Source organism: Rhipicephalus microplus, chromosome 2 (genome assembly GCF_043290135.1).
Source record: "Rhipicephalus microplus isolate Deutch F79 chromosome 2, USDA_Rmic, whole genome shotgun sequence".
NCBI classification, from domain to species: domain Eukaryota; kingdom Metazoa; phylum Arthropoda; class Arachnida; order Ixodida; family Ixodidae; genus Rhipicephalus; species Rhipicephalus microplus.
Genome location: NC_134701.1, coordinates 37,138,101 through 37,156,680, shown reverse-complemented (window position 1 = coordinate 37,156,680; position 18,580 = coordinate 37,138,101). Strand labels below are relative to the sequence as shown.

General features: G+C 45.2%; 1 protein-coding gene across 5 annotated transcripts in view; it reads right to left on the bottom strand.

The window, feature by feature from the left end:
* The window catches only part of ric8a (ric8 guanine nucleotide exchange factor A), a 401,642-nt gene that overhangs the window by 262,694 nt on the left and 120,368 nt on the right, over positions 1 to 18,580 (bottom strand). For all 5 annotated transcript variants that reach the window (XM_075886381.1, XM_075886380.1, XM_075886383.1 and 2 more), the window contains one exon: positions 4,531 to 4,606. In XM_075886381.1, the coding sequence (XP_075742496.1) occupies positions 4,531 to 4,606 (76 nt within the window). The remainder of the gene's footprint in view (positions 1 to 4,530; positions 4,607 to 18,580) is intronic.

Below are 18,580 nucleotides of genomic sequence, written 5' to 3'. Positions count from 1 at the left end.
TTTTGTTTGACGGTTTCGGTACTCAAGCTCATATCACCCGCCGCAATGAAGAGAAGTGTTCGAAACATCGGTATTCGGGCCCAACAGACAATGGTATTTGGCTGGACAACTTCACAAATTCGTATCTGCCGAATCCGCATCACTGAGATTTTGCTGAACGTTTGCATGAAGGCCTATTAAACGCATTTACAATAAAATGCGATGGGTTCGCAAAAAGCCTGGATCGGATTGGCCTACATTTTTGTCAATGCGGCCAGATGAGAAAAATGTTCTATTTCCGGAAAATTTTCCAGCTAACAATGCAAACGTAAGTAATGGTCGAAATCCGCGAGTCTTCCGGAAAATCCAGGAGACTTGGCTGGTATGACCTTGTGTTGTTCGTATGATGATCGAGTTTATTGGAATATTGTATAAGGTTGTGTTCAGCGGATTCATCACTAGTGATGCATTTGATTCGGCTGACGATATCCTCGATGTAAAAGAAGTTCAATAATTGTGTTGTTTGGTTTGCATCAGATCAAGTTTGCCCTATCCGTCGCACAAAACACGAAACCTCTACAAAACGTCTTGAAATAGCTACAGACCGCTATAGATGTCATTGCCTTAAAAAAGACCTAATGTAGATGCTTTGCAAATATAATGCTTTGGCACCTGGAATGTATTGCGCCCTCAGACTTCTGACTTGCATTGGAGTGACTATTTGTCATAAAACTCATTAAGGTGAACATACTCATAACGTCTACTTCAATATGTTATTTTTATGTTTTGTCCAGACGCACGCACGCACTATGGCAACAGCTGTTTTGAGAGAAGCGACCGTTCTTCTTGAAACATCCTTCAATGAATGCTTTGCTGATAACTGGAAAATGCCAAACGACACATCGAAAGAGCAATTACTGTCGAGTTCAGAGAAAAAAAATAGGCTATAAAACAAAAACTTCCATAAAAATTAGTTTTTCTCATCGCACTGTGACAGTTCACGTGCACTTTTTTCAGCAATACCTTTGACATAAGACACATGGCACTGCTTACATATATCGCTTTGACAAATTTATTCTTGAACACTACATCAACAGCGCGAGTTGACCACCATTACCGAGAACATCGTCGATGCATTTTATTGCATGCATTATACTTTCGTGGCATTGAAAATGTGGCCGCATTGACACATTTTATATAGTCTTTTTTTTAATATTCAGTGTCAGCATAAAATGCAGATCTGAGCCTAGCCTCAAAGCTGCTTTTTATATTTCATTAAGAAGCACCGCAATCACTGTGACTAGCCGCACAATCGAATGCAGCTTTTGTTCACTTCTTCTTCACGTCTGTGGTCTCCGGAAGGTCACCCACCATTTCTACTGGTCAACAACAGTGTGTCGTGGATTGTGTCGTCGATGGACCACTGCAAGAGGCCGATGAATTGGCGCTGACGACAACTGGCTGAACACATCCACTAACAAACAATCTAACCACACACAACACTTTCTGTTGAAATACCCTTTGTTGAAATACCAACAAGATGATGGGTTGAGTTTGCCGCAACAGCGCATCGCTTGAAATAAAACCCATTTCACACCTCCTACCACTCTGCCTATGGGTAACGCGAACACAACAAGAGATGCACCCGTCGCAAGCACCTTTCTCTCAAAATCAGACGTTGCCGTCGTACAAGAACGCGAGCGAACAGCCTCAAACATCATTTGTTTGTATAAATGCTTACTATTATGCGACATGACGTCACCAGAAAACAAAATATCAGGAAATAAAGAGAAACTGGCTATGTCTTTAAAGTGACGTGTTTCTCTGGGTTCAGCCAATTCGTGAGCCGCCGAGAACGAACACGGCAGAGCAGAGATCTCAGATTCCCCCATGTCTGAACATGTTCAGCGCGAAGCAACTCTCCAGCGTGACCACTTAGCCGAAACAGTGGAAGACTGTCATCGTGTGAAAGTTTTGAATACTAAGTGTGCCGCACTTCAGCGAATGCCCAGCATTTCCATTGCTGACAATGTGCAGTTGGCCTACAGTTCCGGTAAGAAACTGTACCTTCTTTAAATCATGCATGTGATTTTCGTTTTGGCACGAAGTCTTTCCAGTCATACACTCGTACTTACGTAGAATATTTTTGTGTTGTAGGGCTGGCTAATATGTCACAATTCTTGGTGGAACACTGTCAGGCACTCTAGCTGCGGTAATGTTAAGAAACAAACACTGGAAGCTTTATCGCCATGAAAAAAGCGACATCAACTCAATGCTGCAGTGGTGGGAATGCCTTCTAGCATTTTGGAGCAGCTATTGAAGGAGGCAAAATCTGTTCTTGGAGCACACACGGGCTTTTTCACAATACACACAGAAGAATAAAATTTAGCTTCAATTCAGTTTAATGTTTTTTAAGTTTACATAATCATTTATACAGAAGCAGCAAGCCCCCAATATAAGCATAGGTGGCATAGACTTTGCTGGACAGCTGAATGCTCGAGAGGAGAAAGATAGCAAAATTACAAAGTTCTACATTATGATATTAACGTGTATAGTAACAAAAGCTATACAACTGGAGTTGGTCAAAAGGATGTCATTGGAGGCATTTATACAAGCATTCCGAAAACTCGTAGCTAGAAGAGGATTGTGTAGAACAGTTTATAGTGACAATGGAAGGGCATTAAAAAAATCTGAGAAAGAGATCAAATAGATATTAAAGATGGAAGATGAAAGGATACAACAAGATACCCTGAAAGTGAAATGGAAGTTCATTGCAGTTAGCTCCACGGTGGGGAGTATTTTATGAATGAATGATTAGAAGCTTAAGGACGTCCACGACAAAAACTATAAGAGCTCGATTTTCGGGTGAAGAACTATGGAATGTGGTTGTTGAAGCAGAAAGAATAATTAATAACCAGCCTCTTACTTGCCTATGTGTATGATGATCCCAACGAGCCACAAACTGCTACACCGGTGGATGTTACAAGATGCAGGCAAGAAGACAACAACAGACTTGGTTAATACAGTTTGCTGAATTATTGGAGTGCAAGAAAACAGGTAACGAAAACATGGTGGGCAAAATGAAAACAAGACTACCTGAGAGAGCTTATGTGTGCCTGCAGAATAACAGAGAGTCACCAAACTATACAAGAAAGAGATACTTCTGCTTGGAGAAGCGCAAAAGAGAACACAGTGAAACTCTGCAAGGTCGAAAAGATTTTCCCGGGCACTAATGGACTTGCATGCATGCTTTGGACATCTCAAGGAAAACTGGTCAATAGGCCTTTCAACTGCTGTATTTGCCTGAACGCTGCTTTGATTGAATCTGGTCGGCGGGAAGATGTAGAAAACCGATTGAAGATGGAGTTCAAAGGTGGCCGGGGATACACTGTATTTTTTATTCCCGTTCTGTCAACAATAAACCAAAGATGTATTGCTTCTGCAGTCTCTCTGGTCTTTTTGAAACCTACGTTTCAATAGCTCGAGCAAGGCAGACCAGCCAGCAGTGTCAAGCAGCCAGCACTTAGCGAGCTTATACTTTCAGAATGACACCGAAGTCACCGCGACGATGTCACATATGTGAGAGTGTCATTCAAAGATTTCAAGTGAACGAAATAATTTGAAAATTCTAAGGCAGTTCCCTACTAGTGGTGCCAAGCTTGAAGGAAGTACGGGGCAGGGCAGCTTTCTTTGTTTTTCTTTAGGTTTGTTTCTTCCTCTTTTCCGTACTCTGTTTTTATTTCTATTATTTCTTCCTCTCCATTTCTTTCTTGCTCTTTTTACTTTCCATCTTATTTCTTCCCTTTCACTTCTTTCTATTCGTGTCTCGTTCGACATTCACTTCTCTCCATTTCCCTTTTGCTTATTCTGCCCATGTTAAGCTTTGCTGTTTCCTGTCCTCCTTTTCTTCCTCCTTGCCGCCACAGCCCTTTTTCACTCTCTTCATCGCCACTACCACTTCTTTCTTTCTGCTGCTCTTTTTGTCTTTCTCTTAGTTCTTTTTTTCTTAACTCTATCGCTTGCTTTCATTGTACTTCTATTTCTTTCTATTTCTCCGATTTTTTTTTCTCCCTTTCTGTATCTTAATTTTTCTCTATCTCTCATTTTTCTATGCTATGCTTTACTCTACTCTCTACTCCTCAGCCTCGCTATCCTCACACTCATTTTTTTTTTCCACTCTCTATACTATACTGTTCAAGGCTAAGCAATGCTTCGCTAGCGTGCCTGGATAGTCGAATGATTGAGTCAGTCGCCACCAAATCTGGGAACACGGGTTCGAATCCCACCTTGCTGAGAAATCTTATTTCCCAAAATTTCTTTTTCTCTGTCTTACTCCCTTCCCTTGTATTTAATCTATCACCCATCTGGTTACAGTATCCTGTCCCAGAGAAATCACCACATGCCTTCTGGGAGCAGAGGAAACTCCGATCAAGAAAGCGTGTGCCGGTTCATAATGATTTGTGTTTCCGACAGACAGAGAGCATCAACAGCTCCGCTGTTGAAAATTGAAAGCAGGCTTTGCTGCAGTAGAAAATCACAATTCAAACCTACCTTGACGTCATGTGGCAGATGTGGGTGCCCGTACAGCTTGAGCCGCAGCATGACGCCTTCCACACAGCCATTGTGACTGCACAGGGTAAAATTGACATTGGAAAAAATAGCAATGCAAGTATACCTGGCACAGCCGAGAGCTGTATAGAACATCAAGCAAAACAGCTTGCACAACTACAGACTACATAACTGCAATAGGCACAGCATTGTGCTGTCCACAAAGCCGTGTCACTCGGAAGGAGCACCTGAAAACTGTTCAAAGCTGAAGAGAAGATTTACTCATCCTGAAGTCTAGTTAGCGGTGCACAATAATATGATCAGAACACGCGTCTTTAGGTTTACACGTCTCTAGGTTTGGCACCGCCAAAGTACAGCCACCTGGTGCAAATGTTTGGTCACCACATTCCCCTCACTGAGCATTCACAGTCCACTCACTTGCGGTGCTTGCTGTCTCAGATAAGATAAAGAGGTGGAAAGGGGCCCTATTGGTAATTTTCACAAGATACAAATAAGTATCTATGTACCGTACTTACTCGAATAATGAATGCATTTCTTTTCTCGAAAATTCAAAGCGAATTTGTAAGTGCGTTTATTATGTGAGAAAAATTATATGAAGTCTTTTTCGAGATGAGAAAAAAAAATGAGCAATGCAAAAAAATAAGTTAGGTCGCTTAGCCTTTTGCTACTGACATAGGCGTTTGAAAACGGCTACTTTGTTGCACTTTACTCATTTTCGGTGGTTTGAAGGAGCTATCTCCTGCAAGCTCTCCTTGCGCTGCCCGCACACTCCGTAAAAGTGTTTTGCAGCTTTTCTTTCTCGCAACCGTTCAACCACAACAGTGGTATTTGCTGTGATCTTGAGGAGTGCCCAGAAGCGTGCACTAGAACAATGCAATGCACTTTGCCAAGGTCTTGGCAACCTTGTACAACGATCGTGACGACGCCGTTGACGTCGCACCAAGCTACCACTAATGCATTAAAACAAACCGTTGGTAACAAGATTAACAACAAAATATGACTACCCTCTCGCTGTCCAAATGAGAAGTTACTGTAGAAAAGGTAGCCTTGAAGTATACGTGGATAAGAAGCATGAAAAGCAAGTTGAAACCAAGGCGAGAATTGGGGGCACTACCATGTTGCGGAAATCATCACAATCTTTTCTGGGTGACAAGCGGTTTCTTCAGGTTTTCCAGAAACCTAGGACATGATTGCGAGAAACGGCCCTTCGCGACAGCCATGGCAGAAGCAAACCCTGTCATCCTCACTTGAAAATCACGGACATGTAGTTAGGCCTTAAATGTTTCGTATGTGCAGTGATGCTACCGAGTGATGCTATGTGCAGTGATGCTACTTTTGATTTGGAGCAATTTTTAGAGCAGTGAAATTTTCATTTTGTAGCACTTCGGAGCAGCAAAAGTTTCTATTTTGGAGCAGATTGGAGCAACAAAATTTTCATTTCGGAGCAATTTGGAGCAGCAAAATTTTTCATTTTGGAGCACTTCAAAGCAGCAAAATTTTTCATTTTGGAGCAACATGGAGCAGCTAACTTCACATCCTGGAGGAGAAGCAAGTTTCATTCACATTCAAGGGCATGAATAATTATTTTGTGGCTATTCTCTCCTGAGAAGAGCTAGAGATATTTCTATTCATTTCAAATATCATGAAGCCAGTCATCTTTGCAGCACTTTCTATTTTAATTGATGATGCACAAATAATTGCATCATTACGTTGGCCATCTTGAAAAAAACTTGTTCAGTGATTATTTTTGCAGTAAATAAACAGAATGCTGGTTAAATAAAATTGTATTTCATGAAACAACATTCTATATCCCTATGTGGTTATCGGTATATATGATAGACAAATGCTGTAACGTACAACACTAGAGACACACAACTGCATTTCTCTTAGACTACTCCAATGATATCGAAAGAATATTTTTCTTCCCAACTCATTACACTGCTGGGCTTAGCATGGCGTCATTTGGCTTCTCGTACAGCCAACCTCCTCCAGCACTCATCTCTCTGTGCTAAAACTCCACGATTTAACAAACATTGCTCTGCTTTTACCGCAATGTTTTCTCTATCTAGGGCATTCTGTCTATACTCCGAAATTCCCCTGTAGTGTTCTAGAAAGCAGTGCATAAAGTAAAAAGAACCTCACAGGGTACCTTATGCATATACCTAAGAGGACTAGAAGGCGAGAGCCATTTTGTTCTTAATGCAATAGCAATTACAAGGACATTCTTGACCGGTCTTTGCCATCTCAGGTGCATAGATAAAATTTTTTTATTTAGGTGGGGGGGGGGAGTGCACATCGATAGAGGGGGGGGGGGGGGGGGCATGCAAATAGTAATGTTAAGCTATATATGTGACGCTACAATGAATGGGAGATGTGACCTGGCTCATACGCCATGTTTATTCCATTGTCACTTTTTCTTCATCTACTTCTCCTAACCATTCCAATCTTCTTACGTCACATATATATGCCATGGCGAAAAATATATCGGGGGGGGGGGGGGGGGGCACATTCCCGATGTCCCCCTTCCCGCCTGGCTATGCCACTGGCCGTCGCCATCATGTCTTGTGCGATATCCCAATCAATAACACCTCCCCATGCAATGTGTTTTACAAGCAGGCAAAAGTGCGCGAGCAGGGGTGACGAATGGAGCTAAAGCAGAGATAAAAAAGTCACAGTTTCACGGCAAGGCCAAAGCAATGAATCCAATGGTAACAACTTAGAATGTTGTGCTGAGAACGGCAAGCAGATCGAAACGTGCAGCATGCTGCTCACGCACAAATGACGCACTAAAACAACATAGACAGGACGAGAGTAAACTAACAACGTTTACCGCTCAGCACTTAACGCGCTGTTTAAAGAAAAAAACGCCAGGCCTATGCATAAGACGCAGCTCAGTCACAGCTAAAGCAAGAAGAGCGGCCTGTCAGAGCCTTTTCTAAACACTCATTAGGTAACTACTGCAGGCACACTTGCTTGATACCCACTGTGGCATTATTAATAAAAAATTGTTGGTTGTAGGCCGGCATTCGCTGTGCTGATTTTCGTCCTTCTGAAAAGTGTGGTATCTGCTAAACACTTGAAAGAAATTTTGTGCCAATTCTTCATGCATTGGCCGAGGATGAATTATTCCTGAAGAGGGTATGCACCACAATTGGTGAACTAGAACAAGCTCTTGTAATGGGTTGGAGCATTAGACGACCCACTCGTTACGCCATTCCCATTGTGGGACGACTGATTGTTCTTTCACTATTCTAAAGCACTTTTAGGTCGTATTACCGCGATTGCTTTCCTGACATCAAGTCTGCCCAAGGCAAGTTTGCCAACAAGTCCCAAGCACCGGCGTAGCTCAGTGGTAGAATACTGGGCTGGCATCCAGTGGACCAGAGTTTGAGCCCCACTTTGTCACAGGTGCTAGGTTTTTTCTAATTTCGTGTGATGTGGTTACAGACACCAGCGGTGAAGGACAACTACGGTGGTGCAGGACCCGAGTTGTGACCTCATAACAGCTTTCGCTGTAATACAACGCAGGAAACGTAGTGACAAGTACAGATGGGTGCAAACTAACAAGTGTCCCAGTTATACTTCACTGTGTATCAAAAGCGCGCTCTTTTCGCAAACAGGGCCTGTGCAGCCAGCAAAGTAACTTTTGTTTGGGCCTGTCAACTAAAGCAATCGTTCCAGTGAAAGCCGAAGGCATACGATTTTCCCCATTGAAGGATAAGCTTGCGCACATAAGCATTTAGCTCCCCTTCCCCCTACATTCGCGGGACAAAGTCGCGTCAGTGCATCATGACAAGCTGAGCGCCGAGCGCAGACGGCTTTTCTTTTCTTTATTAAGTTTTCATATATATAGATACATATACATATGCAGTGAATGGCGGCGGCGACGGCAAAAAAAACAAGCCGGCACTGTCCAGATAATTGAATAAAAGATCCGACCTACCTCCTTTGCACGAAGTGCAGATGTGATAGCAGCACCTAATGTGCTAAGCCTGCCATCGATTGTTACTCAAACAAAGAGGAACGCGCCACCAATCTTAAAAATGCAGGAAGGAACTAGGAATGCAAGGAGGGGGAGGGGTGCATTGTTATGAACCTTGGGTGTGATCACTGGCACTTGCACTAATTCGGCGGGCATTAACGACAGCTGTTATACCCTTCTATCTTGTACTCTGAATGCAAAAAGACTGCTGGTATCCTATTCATTGCTAAGAGCCTAAGTGAAACTAACCAATAGTATCTTTGGGATACTATTGGACACGACTTCACATAACCTAGATGAATGGTGGCTAAAGGGATAATGATCACTCCAATTGCCGAAGTAGTTTTTGCACTGTTAGTTATCTAAACCCGAAGCAGAGGTTATAGTAGCACATAAAGTTTACAAGCACGTCTCATTAGGCCTCGACATAGCGCGCTTGCGAATGCTCCCTTCAAGAGACGCAGCTTCTGCTTCCTTCTTTTCCCCCCTCAAAAAAAGAAACGAAGCAATGAATGCGATGACGTGATGTTTGATTCTTTTAAACGTTAGATACTGAGCTTGGAAAGCAAGAGGAGGACGTGTAACGAGGCATAGCCGCTTCACCGTGGGCCATCCGATCCCAGAGCCGTCAGCGATAGCCTCCCTATTGCTGCATGTATTAAAACTGAATTCCAGCTGCTCCATGAATAAAGTATATTAAAGATAAAGTGTCAACGAGTTTCCACCGTGCACATGTTCCTCTGTGGACACGAAGCGAGAAAAATTGGACCCCGATAACAAGAAGCCCACCGACGAATCACTGCCACGATTTCACGCACTGATTGGACTAGACATCACGAGCCCCTGCGGAGAGCGCGTTTCACAATTGAGCAGACTTGCACAACAGAAGTTACGTCAGCACCGAACGTAGCGTAGCGGATTACTTAGAACGCACCCTCGACCGCTGTTAATTAAGCAGAATAATTTTAGGCGCCCTATAGTGACTTTGGTGGCCCCGAGAACAAGACGCACATGTTTTGACGTGCTGGCTGGCTATTGCCGATGATAGACGGTCCCAAATCCGACTTAGGTGCAGGTTGACACAATTTTGGTTGATATTATCAGGATGGCGCACTAAATCTGACTTGGTGCAGTTGACGCAGGAGTGGGATCATTGTATTTGCTGGAAGCAACCGTCGGTTGGCGTGGGCAGTTTCGTGACATTCACTCGCTGTGTGCTTATCAGCTACAATGTCTCTACAATTGCACCGTTAGTGAGCTTCATCGATTTACCAAGTCCCGGATCACTCGCGAACGGCCCGCCGACGCCTCGGCTCACAGGGGGCTACGTCACATGCATGTGATCCAAATGTCCCGAGCCAGCCAGAGCCGCCTTGGGCCATCTGTGCAGTTGATGCAGACTGCATCCGCTGGGGCCTCTGCTATGCCAGGCTATGCCGTCTGCTCCCTCCATAGCTGTGACATGGGCCACAACGCTGACCCAATTCCAATCTAAACAGCAGTTAGGTAGTGAATTATCCCTATTTCTGTTGTGATGCAACTTACTGTAAGTGAACTACTCGAGCGCATGCGCATCGTAGACTGGCGCGGTCATTCCACCGCTGTTTCTTCTAGCGAGCGTAACGCATTTGCCCTACCTTCGGGAATACAAACATGCTTGACATGGCTTAGAACACCGATGACAAGAACTGGGCGTGCAACCATTGCGAAATCCAGAAACATGCGAGAAGCTGGCAGAAAAGCAAAGAGAAAGCAAGAGCCCATCGAAAATTTCCCGTGTCTAACTTAACATGGCCGCACAGGCATGCGCACCACACTGTCGTCTGCCAGCTACCCGAAAAAAATTGTTCGGGCAGTCCGGTGCTGCCCGCAGGCTGCCAGGCACGCGGAAAACAAACATGTGCCTGAGCGATCCTGGACCAGTGGGCGGAGCTTCCAGTTGGTCCCCTTGGGCCATCTGTGCAGTTGATGCAGACTGCATCCGCTGGGGCCTCTGCTATGCCAGGCTATGCCGTCTGCTCCCTCCATAGCTGTGACATGGGCCACAACGCTGACCCAATTCCTATCTAAACAGCAGTTAGGTAGTGAATTATCCCTATTTTCGTTGTGATGCAACTTACTGTAAGTGAACTACTCGAGCGCATGCGCATCGTAGATTGGCGCGGTCATTCCACCGCTGTTTCTTCTAGCGAGCGTAACGCATTTGCCCTACCTTCGGGAATACAAACATGCTTGACATGGCTTAGAACACCGATGACAAGAACTGGGCGTGCAACCATTGCGAAATCCAGAAACATGCGAGAAGCTGGCAGAAAAGCAAAGAGAAAGCAAGAGCCCATCGAAAATTTCCCGAAGTCTAACTTAACATGGCCGCACAGGCATGCGCACCACACTGTCGTCTGCCAGCTACCCGAAAAAAATTGTTCGGGCAGTCCGGTGCTGCCCGCAGGCTGCCAGGCACGCGGAAAACTAACATGTGCTTGAGCGATCCTAGACCAGTGGGCGGAGCTTCCAGTTAATCCCCGGAAAAAAAAAAAAAATTGAATGCAGCGCCGGCGTCCGGGGTCGTCTGGAGCCGTCCAGGAGATGTAAATCGATGAAGCTCGGTGAACCCTGCTGTGGCGTACGGATAACAAAAAAGACAAGGGACGTGCCAAGAGCAGGTAGAAAGAAGAACAAAACAGTCCGCGGCAGGGGGCGAAGGGAGAGTGAGGGAGCGAGCAGCAGTGGCCGAAAGTAGTCGGCATAATAATAAAAACTAAAGATAAACTCCTACCCTGTGCATCACCACAGGAGCTAGCCACAATTATATTCTGAATATAATTGCAAAACTGTACGTAACAGAAAGGGCGTCTTATAAACATATATTGTGGGAATGTCCCAACTTATCAACATGTTCTTCTGAGGCCCTCAGGTAGTTGATTGATTTGTGGAGTTTAACGTCCCAAAACCACCATATGATTATGAGAGACGCCGTAGTGGAGGGCTCCGGAAATTTCGACCACCTGGGGTTCTTTAACGTGCACCCAAATCTGAGCACACGGGCCTACGACCTTTCCGCCTCCATCGTAAATGCAGCCGCCGCAGCCGGGATTTGAACCCGCGACCTGCGAGTCAGCAGCCGAGTACCTTAGCCACTAGACCACCGCGGCGGGGCACCCTCCGGTAGTGGTGACGGCTACTGCTACACAACTGAAAATGGGCTATCCAGCAGGCCAAGGAAGCTGTATGGAGACAAGGTCTCCTGGTACTTCCCTGTGCGGTCTAGCCCGAACCACGAACATGCCGAATCTAAAAAAAAAAATGGCAGCACATCCACGGAGTGAAAGATGGATAGTGGGGCGAAGCATCTGTCCGTCCATTCGTTCTTGCTTCCATCCATCCATGCGTGCATCTGTGTGGCCGCCCGTGCGTCCATCCGCCAATCCGTGCGAGCGTCTGTTTGAGTGTCCGCACGTTCATCTGTGCGTCCGTCCCTGCTTTCGTTCATGCATGCGCTCCTGTGTCCGTCCATGCGTCCATCCGTTAGTGCAGCCATCCGTGCGTCCATCCGTTAGTGCAGCCATCCGTGTGTCCGTCCATGCATCTGTCTGTGTGTCCGTTCGTCCACCTATTAAACACTCAAAGTACCACCATCTCGCATCTTTTCATGATACATCCCTCATATAGAAACACCGCCATCCAGCGGACATTCCAAGGACTGAACGAGAGGAGGCACACGCACACTTTCTTACGGCTTGCGCTTCGTGTCTACTTCCCACCTTGAATCACCTCGAGTTCATGGTATATACTAGATCACTGTATTCATGGCACTGCGGCCCAACGCTCACTGAACCTTTCTAAAACCTAGGAGGTTACGCCCAGCGAGTATAACGTAGCAACCCTTTCTTGTCTTCTGTGCATTGTTGAACGATAATAAATTCACAGCGTGCGCAATAACTAAAAGCCGAATTCTCCTGTCTCTCATTCCCCTTTAGCAGCCATTGGCATATACATTGAGCACTATTTTTTATTGTTCAACAACGCACAGAAGAAATCTCTCACTGCCACCACCTTGAAAGTAAAAATGTTATACTTGTTACACACTGCTACAACGGCTACGAGGGACGAATGGGTGCCGCTATAAGGAGCTTCGCCCCTAATAAAGTTTATTCACCCAATCACTCCAATGGGCAAGGGGGCACCAGGTGTCAGTTCGTGAGACTGCAGCGAATGAATGTAGGGGGTCATTTGTACCGCAAAAAAAAAATGCGGGAATTCGATGAGCGAAGTTGGGGGTTCACTCATTATCCAAGTGCATCTATTAGACAAGTAAATACGTTATCTATATTTGCCATTAGCAACAGCCACGAAATTAAAAGATGATGAAGACAACGAGCATTCGAAGCAGCACGGGCGCGTGTTCGGAATGTTCCAAGAGAACTCTAAGCACGAGAACGGAATCGAAGATAAGGACTAAGAGGTGGTGAGCTGGCATTGTCTCTGGGAACTCGGTGGCGCAAAGTCGCATCATCAGCACGCACCAGCGATGAAAGCGAAGGGTGTTAGATGCGGATTAATTCAAAATTAGATGTGGATTGATTCCCATTACTTGGCAGTTATCTTTGTACACTTGTACAGTCAAACCTCAATATATCGAATGGGGATATATCGAATTATTGCCTATATGAACGGTTCTTATATCACGCGGGAAATCGCATGCATTATAGATTTTTTTATTTCGAACAAAGTTTGACATATAATGGATATATCGAACTAAGCCACCCCAAACCGCCCGCGCTCCATTGACAGGCGGCGAGCTTTCCCACAACTCTCGAAAGTAGCAGTAGAGCGGCGGGCGTTTACGAATGCTGCACACATCGATGGCGCTGAGAGCGCCACTTTAACGTTGCGGCGCACGTGCGCCACAGCCTTGCGGCAGAGGTTTTCGAATGAGGAAAGTGAAGAGAAAAGCGCAGAGCTGTTATTTTCTTTCAATACGAAGGCACAGACACCGCTTCGCGCGGGGGAAGGAGGAGTGGGGGGTGATGATTGAGGAGGAAATTACGGGAGGGAAAGGACGCAGACGACTGTCTTGGACGCGGCCCGCGCTGCCGCCGGGAAAGAAAAAGCAGTCAGGCGAGCCGGCATGGGCGCGCCATGTGCATGCTTTACACCCGGACTCACGCCGCAGCCTTGCAGCTTGCAGTCGTTGCAGTCTCTATGGTGTCAACGGCACACTGTGCACTTGTTGCAAGCTCCTCCCTCGTAGCAGCGGCAGGCATCAGTCGTTGTGCTCGCAATGTTCGTGCGTTCGAAGTTAGGCTGTCGCGCACTGTGGTGCGTGACAGCACGCGACAGGCCTGACTCCGAACGGCGGAGCTCACGGCGGAGCTCAGGGATGTGGAGATAGTCGCCGAAGCTACTGCTGAGCAGCCAAATGAAGACTCTGCCGAGGTGGATCCCGCAAGCGCTGATGGTGCCCCGCTCCCGACATCAGCTGAGGTCGTAGCTGCCTTGGTCCTTTGCGCCGCCACTGCGGCGCGATTGAAGGCACTGGCCTATCATTTATGGATCGCCTGGAGTATATTGAGGACGCAGTCGTCGAACACGCCATGGCCAACAAAAAGCAGGCTACTCTTTTTCAATATATTAAACCAACACAATAAATACTATGTTTGAATCTTCAAGTGAGTTTCTGCTGCACCACGCTTGAACGGTTCGTTGGTTGTTTTCAGCAAGCTGTTGACGCATTTTTTTCGTGATTTTTTAATATCGAATTCTGGATAGATCGAACTATTTCGCGATTGCCGTGCCGTTAGATATATCGAGGTTCGACTGTATGTAGTTTAGAGTGCCGTTTGTTCTCCGTGATAAATGTTTGTTCCTCTTTCAAGTGCGAGCCCATTGCGCTAGGCTGCACCCGTAATTCGTGAGAATCTTTTGATCTACATCTATGTGTATGTGCGTGTGTGTGCATGTCAGTGTGTGTATAGTTTTTCTTCCACCCCCAAAATTTCTCGCTAAAATTTCTTGCTGACTTTCTTCAGCTCGATCTTCTATATTTGCGTTTTACAATTACTATTTGCTATTTAATTCCCTTTTATTACCTGCTCACTTCCTTAGCCTTGTTGTTTTGGCTACATGCATTGCATACTATATTAGTCCTGAGGTGCACGACTAAACGTGCAACGGGCCACTCCCGCGTTGGGACAGTCAAGACAAGCCCAACCACCGCATCGTGGGCCCTCTGGACTGCGCGCAATTTATCCTCGACATCGATGATTTTGATAGCAGATCACCACTTTTCTTCATTGAAGTTTTCCGTGCCCCGCAACAAGGGGCAATGCCAGAGCATGTAGTCTAGGCTAGCGAAATCGTTACAGTGTCTGCAAGAACTATTAGGATAAATTTCATGCAAATAAGCCAGGATGGGAAGCGAACCTGTCTGCAGTAGCCCGAGAGTCAAAGACTGCGCTCTATTTAACGTCTTATTGAGAAGTGGAGAGTCCCTCCTGCCGAGATAAAAGTGTTGTGCAATGTCATTATATGTGGTCATTTAATCTGTTCTCCAGAAATGCGGGCTGACATGGGAGTTTCCCGTGGTCGCCGAAAGCGAGACCTCCCGCATTGGAGCGGGACAGCTCGCTCAGGTTTGTGGGGCCTCCCCTAATGAATCCTATGTGAGATTTTTATTTTTTTGGCACAAACCTAGGTGAACCTATAATTTTCATGTGTGTTTTATTTCTTTTTCCGAACGCCCCCCCCCCCCCCCCCCCCATTCCCCGCTATAATGCTTGTATGGGCAAAGTGAGTAATAAGTAAAGAAGAAAGAAAATAAATGTAATACCAGTGTCACACAGGCACTTTTAATCGTGATCAGTGTCGATCTGAATTAAGTACGATACAGATTAGGTGCTGCTACACAGTAATTTTTAATCACGATCAGGCGTGATCGGAATCAAGACTATCACGATCCACGCATCGCGATCTAAATGAGAGGTCACGATTTCGCTATGACCTGCACCCCCTGGCCGAGCTTCTTGAAAGCACAATAAACAAGAACATTTGCATTGTTTAACAAAAACACTTTAAAACAAGTAGATGTTATAAAAATCAAAATCTGAACTGTTTAAAACGGAACGATACCTGAAATATGGCATATTTCAAGATTCGTATCGACCACATGTAGCTACGAGAAAAGCAGACGACGAGCAGACGACCGTTGCCTTCCGCACTTAGTTCAGCTCTCGCACCATTCAGGCTGTTGGAGCACCACAAAGGAAACTAATTATGAGTGTCACAAGCTTTTCAGTCGAATGAAGAGACCTTTACAGTAATTGACCACTGGCAGGAGGGACTGCAAGACTTGAGGCGCCTAAAGTAAAACTCTGGCAAGTACAACGAGATTGACGCTTTTCAGCAACTGGGCAGCTACGAGTGGGTGCCATCAAAAATAAAAGCGAAGGTTAAGAATCTGACTCAGCAACACAGGTAAGTGGAAGGAAAACTCCATCGGATGATAAGTTTATTAAATTCCTTTTGAAGTGGAACACAAAGTTTTTGACGTTCAAACGGTTCTTGCTTGAATAACATTGCTAATAAATGGCTCTATAGAAAATTGTAGGCAGAGTTTTGTGAGCGACATGTTTTATGGCACGCAAGTGCATTTTATCTGACCTAAGCTCGAACTGAATCAGCTTGCGCTGTGCAGCAGCAATCATGAAATTGATTGTGATCAAGAAAACTGATCGGATTATCCCGATCACGATAAAAAGTGCCCGTCTGACACCGGTATAAAAAGCCATAAATGCTGGAAGCGATAACTTTTTGTAGCATAAAAGTTCGCTGCGACACTCGACTCGCCAATGCCACAATGCGTCACAGAAGGTCTTCCATCTTCCGGTAACAGCATGTAGTGTTTAATCAGTAGACAGTTATAGTTTAGAAGTAATGTATTAGCGGGAGCTAAGAGGATGGGGTTACTGTGCCGCAAATGTTCATTGGTGACAGCATGTTTTTGTTTAGTGGGGTAGCGTTTACCTACCCGTGCTTAGACTGTGATGTTGCCTATTGTAGCGTGAATGCATTAAAAAGAGGGCAAAAAAAAACTGAGAATTCCCATCTGTGTCTCTAAGTGTAGTAATGCTGCTACTCTTTTTACTAATAATAAAAGTAAATGAACATAAGCTATGCACCAAAATTGCAAATTTCTATGTTGCAGATTTGTTTACACCAATATTCTAGTTAGGCCTAAAGATGTTCAACATGGGAAGAGTCCATCTCAAAAACCAGGCAAAGTTACTCGTAATACTCGGTCGTCGAAGGTACCTGAAGGCAAGTGAAGCCATTTTGCACAGTCGTTAGTTGCGACAGAAGTGGAACAGTCCTCACCAGCACTAAATTCAGTTAAAAACACGCATCCGAAACCACTGCCATGTTTTGTGTACACTATGTAGACCACACAAACACAATGACACTAAATTTGAAAAATAGCATGTATACGGTACACGCTATGCGTGTTTTAGTGTGTGTACATTTCTATCTAGCTATTTCAGTAAGCCAACTATCCCACTAAGTCTCTAGCAAGCCTCTCAAGGGATATGATCTCATCTCAAGCATCGTTAGAGTGATCACTTGGGCTCTACATAGTTTTGGGTGTGGAGGCAGGAAGCGCCTGCGTTCCACTCTATAGTGAGAGACGATATCATGAAGAGTTGATAAGGTATCTCTGTGGTTGACCTCCTCCAAACCCAATGAAGCTTCTTAGCCACAGTTTATCTGTTTTTCTGTTTTATCTGTTTATCTGTTTTTCAGCCTACGCTTCTGCACATGTGTTGAAGTTTATCTGTTTTTCAGCCTACACCAAACAGCTGGCAGTTTGGCACCCATCTGTTTTTTTTCTTTCCCTTATTTTCATGTTCCTAGTTTTGTGCCAGTTACGAAATGATCAGCAAACTAAGGAACCAACTTCCTCAAAAATAAGTTCTTCAACCGTTAGTTCTAATTAATTGTGTCTAACAAAGAAAACGAGCACTTAAATTTACGCGTTTCTTCAGTCAGTTTACATAATCACTTATACAGAAGCAGCGTGATGTCCACAGCATTGCGCACACAAACTCAAATGCATGAACAAAAGACACATCCAAAGCTTGTTACAGTAAAACCTCGTTAATATGTATGTACATGCAAAGAACCTGCCCGAATCAGGGCTAACTATACGCACTAAACCTAGTATACTAACCACTGTTATGACTGGCAATGCATGGACTCTGCCTGCAAGGAATGATCGGTTTACCTCTCTTACGTGATTCGTGTTGACAATAACGCTGTCTGTGTCCCACAACAACGCAGGAACTCTCCCAAGTGTGCTTGAAGAAACATGCACCGGTGTGCCAGTGATACGCAATCCGCGTCGCACGCGAACGCTGTGACGCGCAGTCGGCATTGCAAAAGCGCCTGCACGAACTGAAGATACAAAAGGAGCACATCGAGAGTGCGCGGGGCTTCCTCTCTGGCCTTCGTTACGGCCAGTCATGTCTCGTGTAAAGGTGTGCCTCGACACCTAGTCTTTTAAACACTATGTAAATATGTAAATAAATCGTGTGTTTATTGTGTGAGCAAGAAGCCTCCCAAGAGTTCTCTCCAGCACCTGGGTGGTTGCCTGTGCCCCGCTCTTCAGTCCCATCGTTACATAAGTGTGTGCAGAGTTCCTTTTCAGGGAAGGGGCAAGGTGCATTGCAGCTGCTTCCTCCCCATTGTGTAAATGTATAGAATTGACTTTGTGCACCCCTCTCACCCCCCTACATACAGCCACACGTGTTTCTTATTACAGCGAAAGTTGTTATGAGATCACAACTCTGGTCTCGCGCAGCGCCGTAGTTGTCTGCCGCCGTCGGTGTTCATAACTATTGTCGCACAAAATAAGGAAAAAAATCTAGTACAAATGACACAGTGGGCCACGAACCCGAGTCCCCTGGGTGCCAGCCCAGTATTCTACCACTGAGCCATGCCGGTGCTTGGGATTTGTTAGCAAACATGCCTTAAGTAGGCTTGATGTCAGGAAAGCAA